General features: G+C 35.7%; 1 protein-coding gene across 4 annotated transcripts in view; it reads right to left on the bottom strand.

Moving 5' to 3' along the window:
- Positions 1-1851: 1851 nt before the first annotated feature.
- Positions 1852-10325, bottom strand: part of SMOC2 (SPARC related modular calcium binding 2) — a 145288-nt gene continuing 136814 nt past the window's right edge. For 2 of the 4 annotated variants that reach the window (XM_041424414.1, XM_041424429.1), the window contains exons 10-13: positions 9687-9789; positions 8510-8784; positions 6051-6094; positions 1853-3343 (exon numbers count right to left, since the gene is read on the bottom strand). In XM_041424414.1, coding sequence (XP_041280348.1) covers positions 3320-3343; positions 6051-6094; positions 8510-8784; positions 9687-9789 — 446 coding nt within the window. In that variant the 3' untranslated portion in view covers positions 1853-3319. Of the gene's footprint in view, positions 3344-6050; positions 6095-8509; positions 8785-9686; positions 9790-10325 lie in introns of all 4 variants that reach the window. The other 2 variants (XM_041424421.1, XM_041424436.1) reach the window with 2 other exon arrangements.

Below are 10325 nucleotides of genomic sequence, written 5' to 3'. Positions count from 1 at the left end.
ACACCAGTGTAAATATTTAAAAGGGACAACTATATTATCTTTGACAGCAAAGATTTCTTAACCTCCATTAATCCATCTTTTATTACTACTATAAAAGAAAATATTAATTACATATATCAAATCTTGGAAACATTTCAATATCTTTAATGAATCAATCTGGGTTTTTTTATTTTCCTTCCAGCTTTCTAGGAATGACTGCTTTCTCCATTGGCTTATGGTACTTATGAAGGGCAAAAGCGTGGTCTAAATAAAAATTACAGTGTATTCCTTTATTTATATGCAGTGATTATTGTTAAAGTTACTATTTCAGTCTTTCAATATCTGAAATTACATTATCATGAAAAAATTGTCATTTGGAGCACTCATCAAGGTCCCAATTCTACAAAATGAGCACCTGAAAGATAGCTATTTTGTTAGACTGGGAGAAGACTGACAATTAAGTCGTTTTGGTAAAAATTAAACTATGAATTTGGCCTAAATGTAGGGATAGGAAGAAATTTAGTAAGTTTTCCAAAGTGTTGACAAAATATTGAGCATTTCTCACAGTGTGGCCTGTTGACTAATGGACATTGCAACAGGCTGGACAAGTCACTGAATAAATACACATTTTTCAAACTTTTTAGTCTTCTATTTACAACCTTATAAAAGTTCTAAACAAATATGTTCAGCAATAGCTGGAACTATAACAAATATTGGTCAATAAGAAGCTGAATATAAGTTTCGTTTTCAGTAACAGGCTTAAATTTGAAATTAAATTGTTGCACATAGAGTAGGATAAAAACTAGAACTAATTAATTACTGTGTAAATAATAAACACTGTAGTGTGAGCCTAAGGGCGTATCCACACGGAATCCTTTTTGTCATCAAGGCTGTTTCTAATTACAAATGGAACATTTATCTCAGTTTCGATATTCCTGTGGACATATGGGAGATACAGGCAGCCAAGATGAATTTAGCAAGTTTGCAAGTATGATTCCTTTAGGGATCTGGACTCTACTGGCAGGATAAGAAGTCAGTACTACTTATATTCGAGTGGTGTAATCGCTGTTAATTGACATAAATCATTAAAGTGATGACACAAAAATGTATACAAAGAGAAACACCTCATGTTTCAGTCGTTGTAGAGTTATTAAATGACTTTCTGTTGTAAAAGTCTTTGGCTACCTAAAAACACCTTTAGCATTTACCTGCACTTCCACCACTGTTTAAGGCTATTCATTATATAATCACATTGCCAGTCCAAATCCGCCTCTCTACACAACCTCTCAGTTTAAATGGGGTGCATTTTCAAACCACGGACATGGCAAAATATTTGGCAGCCTACATTTATATTGTCTCCAAAGGCCAAAGTGATGGAATTAAATGTTTCTTACAAGATGCTGCTATTAACCATACTGTGACGACCTAACCAGGCATTGTGAATTGTGAGGGATTGTGTCTCTCTCCTCATTGTTTCCAGCGAGGCTGAAAGCTGCCCTGCAGCTCACACTCACATGGAGGGGAAAAGGTGTCATCTCTATCTATGCCCCATTCCACTTTGCTGAGAAGAAGCAAGAGACCAGGTTGAAGTTATATGGAGAATTCAAGGAAGCAATGGTATGACTAAGACATGAATGATCTTAAAAGAGAATTCAATATAGGCAAGTAGACAGACACAATGCAAGGTCATGAGGTTTCTTGTAAACTCAAAACAGTGGTGAAATCATCACTGTATGTATCTACTTCCAAACAAGTCTGTGTTGCAAAAGAAAAGTCACCAGCATAATTTGATAACATACTAATCTTTAATCTATAAAGAAGATTAATTTCAAAGTTTAACATTATAAAAGAATAACAAATACTTTTTAAAACAAAAATACAAGATAACACACAGTTGCCTTGGTTTCTCCTGTTGCCAGAGCTTACAGTACACAATTTCTGGGATACAATTCCATTGCATGCAGTGTTTCCTATTACTTCAGAATATGCTGGAATTGAAATGACACCTTTTGATTCACAAAAAGCTTTTCCAGGTACAAACTCAGGCAGGGTCCTATTAAGAATAGCTGGTCACATGTCAGACCCTACACATTATTCAAACAAACCGTAATGAAATCACTGCTTGCTGCTACATTCCTGCCTTCTCATGTCAGTCTCTAGATGCCAGTAGTCCTTCTACCACTGCATCAATCAACCCAGCTGCTTCTAAGTCACAGTTGTTCAAGAGCAGAACTTTTTTTCATTTGGAAAAAAAGAGTCACATCCAGAAGTTCTTATTCCCCTCAGACACACATATGAAAAAACACTGGGGGAAAAAATGATAGACAAAGTATGAAAACTTTTGAGAAGTTTCTATAGTCAGAAAAACAAAAGCTTCAGGCAGGGGTAATGTGAATAGCCCCTCCTCTAGTGGGCCCCCAGGCAAGCCAAAGGGTTGATAAGGGTAACCAGGTGTAGAGGAAAAAGACTTATCCTTCCCTGTCACAATAGAAAGGTTTACAAATCTGACTCATACAAACTCTACTCCTGCTTTGCATTGACCATGGAAACATGGTTTTAAGGCCCAGGCTGAACCGGATTGGAGGGACACTACAATCCACCTTACTCCTTTCTGGTTTGTGTTAACCCAAGTGAAAGCAAACAGGAGAAAAATTCTACCAAAACTTATTAATAAAGGCACTTCAAAAATTGATAAAAGGATATATTGTTCTATAAGCATCCCAAGTAGAATAACTGTTTTTGAATCCATTAGTGGTTGTATTCTCATTGTATGATCTTTGGAAAGCCTAATAATTACAATAAAAACAAAATGAAATAAAATATTTCCACCAATGAAATATCTGTTCAGTAAAAAACTGCAAAACCAAGTAAACTGCAATTTACACAATTCTCTCAGTTCTGCAAACCTGAAACATTCAACACTTCTTGGACAAAATTGAGAATACAGTAGATTTTTAAGCATAACTCTACTTAAATGACAGCATTAAGAAAAATAAAGCATACTATTGAAACCAAGAATACATAGAATCGGGTTTCTGTGCTACTGTTTGCCAAAAAGTTGGGTCTTTTTAAAATGGTTTAAATGCAAACTTTTACATCTCCAACATCTTTTACATATTTCAGACAACAAAAGAATACACATACATTGTATGTGATAATTTTTCAAAACTAGCCATTACTTTTTCACAGATTAAAAAAAAAGTCTGTTTAAATATTTCATTTCTACAAAGTGAATTTACATTTTTAAGTACAAAGTGCAAATACTACAGTTGTTTTTATTGCCTTTTGGTGAGGAAATCTCCCACATGTCAAAGAGATCTGCCTTGGATTAGTAAGGTGTTCACCCTTGCTTCTTCGAAACTTGCTGAAAGGAAGTTGGGAAAATTTGCATTATTAATGATGGTTTCAATTAGTCCAGCATAAAATACTATCTCTATTTTTCAGCAGTACCCATATGCCACTATCAGAGGAGAGTTCTGCATAAATATATACAGGGAATAAAAATATTCCTGCCCTGTAGTGCTTCATGGGATCTATTAGCATGGGTATGAGCAATATCTTGACTACTTACCTATGGCCCTTTAAATCAATATCTGTCAAACACAGTTTTAGCAACTACCCCTGGTTCAATACACCTCCTATGGCATGTGATGTATAAGGAATTGGCTGCTGGCTGAAGTCTCACAAACAATCTGTGGCTTCCTTACAATTTTTTGCTAGGCTGCAAAAAGCAGCACTGAAAGTGAGTGGGCATGTATGTGCGTGTTTGTTGGACAAGGTGGAGCTGAGCAAGGGAAATGTACCTGGCCACTACCTGAGGCCTGTCGGACCCATCCCCTATTTGACCTCTTTTAGAGCAACTACAGCTGTGCCTCACCTTCTCTGCTTTCTTTCATTAAGCTGTTTTCTCAACAAATGTGAAAAAAATATGTGCTGAAGCACACATAAGCATATATTTAACTAAACCTCTGCTAAGTAATAAATTAGTAGAGAGTAAGCTTTTGAGTGTATGCAAACCCCTCCTGAGTGGTGCAAATCTGATCAGGCCTTCTGAGATAGGTGGTTTCCTTTGGGCAGCTTCTATACTTTTCAGTAGCTTCCTTTCAAGTGAGAACTTCTGTGATGAAAACCACCTTGTGCACTTGAAGCCATGTATTGTTCAAGTATGACTGCCAACAGATGGTTTTCTTAGCCACCCTTAATGTAAGGATGTCATTTATCAGCAACAGCTCTTAAAATAATTGATGCTGAGTCAGCAAAATTATTGGACAAAATTGAAAAACATTGATGTTCTAAGGATACTTTTATTTCCAATTCCACAAGTCAGTATCAGATTACAAGAAAGGGGAGAGGGCTTGTCATGCTTCAAGTGCAATGCATGTGTGCCAGTAATTGCCATTATATAATTAAAATAATCCCTCTGAATGCTCTGGACTTCTGAAAGGATGATTGTTTTCAGGCTGTCTTGTTTAAGTGTAAGTAATTTGTGGGGAAAACCTGAAAAATTAAGACCACAAACACTGCTTAAACAAACAAACTTATCACATGATTGTAGCTGTGAGAATATTTTATATTCCATCAAAGGTATGTAGGAGATTTCTGGTAAAAACCTCAGCCAATGTTGAGCTTGCCTTAGGAAGTTCAAACCTAACATCAAACAAAGCAGAGATGAAAAAAGGGAACAAATCAACAAGCAACTTTGAGAAGACGTTTTCTCTTGGCTTGTGGGTAGGTTCACCTGGGGTTCAGTTTCCAGCAAATTAATCTAGCTTTATGATAGATGGGAAGACATTTACCACAACTAGGGTTTTGGGGTATTTTTAGCCAAATTCCCATTTTCATAGGTGCAGCATTACCTGAGCTGCTCTTATAATAGAGTTACATGAATAATTTTTAAACCATTTCATCATTTACTGATGCTTTTGTAGGTATTAATAATTTAATTCCTCTAACTAATACAATAGTGAGGTAAAAGAATAGTGTGAAGATGACTATTTTGCTAGACCATTCAAACCACTAGACTCACCAGTCCTCCCTCAAGACCATGCAAAAGTACTAGGAAGGTATAACAATGCTGGCCAGAAAAAATTTCGTTAGGATAAATGGTTATAAAAATAGACACATACAAATTAAACCCCACTTTTTTTTTTTTTTTAACCTATTTTCTTGGCATTTCACTGGAGTCCCTCCTTCTCAAAGTGCACCTTTCCTTCATTTAAAAAACTCTGCTTTTGTGCCTTTTGCAGCTCTGAACAGCTTGAGTAGCCAAACTTCCATGGATGACATACACTGGTGCTATTTTGAAAAACAAGATCAAGTCTTTGCAGAAAACTGATCAAAAAAAAAACCCATGGATTATGCTGTCAGGGCACTTGACATTTTATTTTCTCCAATCATTCTGCAATTTTAGTTTAAATGCAGATTAGCAGACTGATGCAAATCCTAGTTCTTCACCATATTTTGCTCAGCCAGCAAAAGCATTTGAAAGTGACAGCTCTTTTCATTGCACTAAGATTTTAAAAGCTGTTTTAAGCCACCATATAATAATGCAGTGGGGTTTCTGAAATGTATAGATTTTCACAGGGCATGGGAAATGCATTGCTTTGTTCATTTCAATAAATGTTAGTTTGTGTTTATAGTGCAACACAAAGGAAAATTGACAGAATTCAGCTAAAGTAAAAGTTAAATTAATATAAAGCAGTGCACATTTAAAAGTGCATGGGAATGCTGTCATTCAGGAATGCAGAAGACTCAAGAGGGTTCAATTACACTCATCAAATCATCATATATGTCCTATATGTCAATTTACACTTTCCTAGAAGCTTCCACATGCTAACCTAATCCACTTTGCAAATTATGCACATTTACTCTGCACCTGTAATTGACTGATTTAGCTTTCCATATATAGAACCTAAGTTAAAATTCATTAATTGAGATGTTGCTCTACATTTTTCTGGCAACTCTGCAGAATAGCAGATTAAAGCAGTTTGAAGCTGCAATGAACTGCTAAAACCCCAAGAAATTCAGCCAGGAGAGGCAGAAATGGAGATCTTGCTCTCCTCAGTACTCACCTGCCTACTGGATGAAGTGCTCTCCAGGTTGGTTCTAGGGACGGCTAAAGGAAGGAAAAGAAAGCATTATAAATATGGTTTGCAAGTTATCCTCAAGAACTGAAGCCCTCATTCAGAAAAGCAATTTTTTAGAGCAGGGTAAGTACACAGCTTTCAATAAATGAGATAAAATATTTCAGATCTTTCATTGACACAGCTACTTTTTTCTTTCCTCAATACAGGTATTGCTTATGTCAAGTAGTTATATGAAAATTGAACAACAACATCTCTTTCCAGTTAACATGTCAAATTTGCTTAGGAGATTGTATATAGTCAAGGTTGAGCATTTCAAACTTACTAAATATTTAGTAGTGAATGTAGTCTATTATCCCGGGCAGTAAAGAAGCATGGACAAGCCGACTGTATGGAAAGCATTCAGTTTGATTAAAGATATCAGAAACAGTTTTACAAACCAAAAGTTAAAAGATAAAAATTAGATAAAAGATAAAGATATCACAGAAATAGTTCTACAAACCAAAAACATTGTTCACATTTAATCTGTAAAATGACAGGGTTATCACTGCTTTTTAAAATTTCTTAGTCTCAAAAACAGTACACAAAATAGGTAAAAATAAACCTTCAAAAAGCTAATGAATTTGCTAGCTGATTAATCTTCCCAAGCTAACTTGTGACACTAGGGAGGAACTTGCTCTCTTGGTTTTCCATGTCAGTCTGTGAATCAGACAAGCTTCACTGGAACTTAGGGAAACAAAACTGGACCTTGAAAAATGCTACAGCAGCTAGTACCCCCTTCAGAAAACATGATTTACAACTATCTGTGTTTTAAAATGCTTCAAATTATTCTCACACAAGAAACTTGGGACTCACACAAAATGATACAAAGCCATTTCCTTAGCTCATCTCTGAACCTCAGGTGACAAAAGTCTCATATTTTCCTAGAGATGTAACTCTAACTGCAGTGAAGTGGTAATTGCTTTCATTTGTGCAAGTGAAAGAAGTATCAGAAAGGAAATTTTAATTATCAAGTAAGAGAAACAAAATAGAATAATGGTATTCCAACAAAAGTAATTTTTATTTTCTTGTCCTTAAAACTGTGTACTTCTAGTAAAGCAACCCAATGATTTGGTTAAGAACTTTTTTCCAACTGGATAACATTAGTTTTTCAATGCCAAACTGTTCAGATTTTTTTTTTCCTTCCAAAGTTGAATGTTCTCATTATTTAATAGATTTTTTTGCAGAAGATCTGTTACAGAACTTCAGTTATGATGGTTACAATTTTTACTTCAGCCAAATCTGTGTGTGATCTTCACATGACTTCATGCCTCTTACAATTTTCATTTCTAAAACAGACAGTTTATCCTAATATTTTGGGGTTTTTCTACTGGAATACGAAGACAAAAAAACTGGGGTTTGTTTTCAGTCTTGCCATGGCTTTCCTTTACTGACTGTGTAGTGAGTTTGGACGCAAATTTCATCCACAACAAGTCCTAAGAAAGAATGCCTGCTGCAGGAAGACAGAATTTTGTTTCACTTCCCTCATTCATAGCATAAAGATACCAAAAATCATCTACCTTCATATGCATTTTTTTAACCTTCATCATCTAAGTGAAAATTGGAAGGTATCATTATGAGGTCCACAAAAAAAGCCTTAGGAAAAAAACTCTGGATCTGATCAATATTTGTTTTGAGAGTTCTGTTACTGTGAGCCATAGACAATTTACTTCATTAGTAAAATGTAGACCTCTTCTGTCTTTCTGCAGTATTCCTTTTCTAGACTTGCATACAACCAATGAGACCTTTGTTCCACTGTCCTGGCTTCATTTTAAGGTATCAGACAAAACAATTTTCCTATATTCATTCTTCCACAACTTCTTAAAGTATGGGGATCTACTGCTGCTGTTTAGAACTATTAAAAAAAATTCCCATTTTCAGGAATTGTGTAATTGAACTCTGTAGGTACTATTATACTCTGTAGTTAGTTGTTCGCCTTCCTACCAGTTTGGCAGCAAGGTAAGGTGGTTGTGTATTAGCTGTTATTCCACCTGTTTGGCAGATGACCACATTCCTCTCTGCATCTCTAAACCACATTTGTCAAATGAGAATTCATTAGAAAGTTAAATCATGTGCTTCCTTCCAGAAATCCAAAAAGCACAGGTGCGATACTTCCACTCACTCAGAACACAGTTCTATAATAACACTAAACTGACTTTTTTATGATTCTTATTATATCTTATGTTTCCTACCATAATATATTTAATGGTTAGAATCAATGGGAAGTTGTTGATTCCGTTGGAGCAAAGTGATCCAGAAGCAACTTTCTTGCCATCTGCCCTAAGCAACACTGCATTTGCTGCAGACAGGTGTATTATTTTATTTTGTGTAACTCTGGCACATATAAATATCAGGCTTCATAAGCTTTGAAGAATTTAGTGAAAAAGACAGAGAGAAAAGGTTCTTACTATGGCGTTTCTTTGTTTCTGCTTTACCTTCTTCTTTTGTTACTCCCAAGCAGCCCATTAATTCTTGAACTGACAAGGACTTGTCATTGTTCACATCACAGTATTCCACAAACTTCTTCACACATTTTTTGGGCTTTGATTTCTTTCTTAGGAATCTCTTAAATGGCTTGATTTCCTTCTTGCCGATATCACCACTGGAATTTTTATCTAGCTGTTTGAAATACCAATGGACGACTCTTTCTTCCAGAGTATGATTTGGATCAGGCTCAGAAACACTGGAACAAGAAAAAAAGATAATTTAGTATTAATTCTGATATTTAATACCTTTATTTCAGAATACTTACATCACTGTCAGATGACCATCACCATTGTTATCTAAAACTCCCTGGTACTGGACACTAACTTGCAGTGAATCTCTCTTTTTTTCAATTTGACCAACAATATCCTAAATTTTACATTAAGGGCTAGAATCTGTTTTTAGTGTACTCTCTGAAACCCTGTTGAGTTCAGCATCATATTCTGCAAACAGTGCTTTCTCCTTAAATTTCCTAAATCAGAGAAAAATTGAGAGAGAAATAAAAGAGAAAAAGACTGCTTCATTGTCAGCAGATGCATTAAATGTGTAAAGTAACCAACCAAAGTTGATCAACAATCAGCATTGCCAAATACCAAAGCTCCAATTACAACCCATAGAGGATTCTCTTAGAGCTACAGCACCTAAATATATTGAATTACAGGATAAGCTATAAAAATAAATGCTATCTCCTCAGATAGGTACCTGACCTGCAGCTGCCCTAAGTTTGACAGCACTTAAGCATTTTTAACACTACTTGTGACTGTTGCTTGCAAAACAAACATTGGTCTGTTTTGCAAGCAACTAGAAAGAATATGAATCAGAAGGGTAGCACACATTCAAGAAATAAAGCCTTGAGAGGAGAACAAAGACTGACATACAGTTGCACCAGCAGCTACAGATAAACCCTGAGCTGTGCTGCTGAGAATTCATCTGTCAAGTGTATCTCTGTTTAGTGAACATAGTCCACAGTGGTAACTGAAGTAAACTCTCCTAGATAGGTTATTGGAAATTCACCCTTTATGCGGGCTCCTTAAAACCCTCAACAATCCATTTGCCACTGTCGGAATGCTTTTAAAGACACACAAAAAATCTGAAACCCACCGGCTGGAAGACAATGATGGATCAGAGACTGCATGCACCATATCTGTGGACAATGCATCCAAAACACTCGTTAGGAACTCATTCTTCTTGGCCCCAGGACAACCTAGAAAATCAGATTTTTTTTTTCTTTTCTTGTTACCTGCTTTTACAACACTTAGATTCCAACAATAGTTTAGACTTTGAGATAGATATTACTCCTTGTACACAAATTTCCATAAATTGTGAACATGTTTATAACATAATTCAAAGACAAGCATTTAAATTCAGGTACATATTTGTAACAGAGCAGGAATAAAAAAACAGCCCTTTGAACTGAAGCAAGTGTGAATTTGTTTTGCATACCTTGAGTCCTTTTATTTAATTTTTGGCCATTAGTTTTCCTTTTTTCAGATGTCTGTAACATGGGTGTCACATTTTGAAAAAAAACAGCTTTGAAGCCATAAAAGTTTGTACATGACACAAGACAGAAACACGGACTAGAAGTCGACAACACAATACCTATTTCAGATTTCCACCTTTGCTTCTCTTGTTTTCCACTGGCTTTCTCAACACACATATTTTCAGTACATTGGTTTTCCTCTCTGTAAAACGACAGCCAGTTCCTTGTGTCCTTCCCTTTCCTCTTGGACAGGGATTAAC

This window comes from Onychostruthus taczanowskii, unplaced genomic scaffold (assembly GCF_017590055.1).
Source record: "Onychostruthus taczanowskii isolate IOZ18803 unplaced genomic scaffold, ASM1759005v1 scaffold111, whole genome shotgun sequence".
Classification (NCBI taxonomy): Eukaryota; Metazoa; Chordata; class Aves; order Passeriformes; family Passeridae; genus Onychostruthus; species Onychostruthus taczanowskii.
Note: the sequence above shows the minus strand (reverse complement) of the source record. Positions and strands in the feature narration are given on the sequence as shown.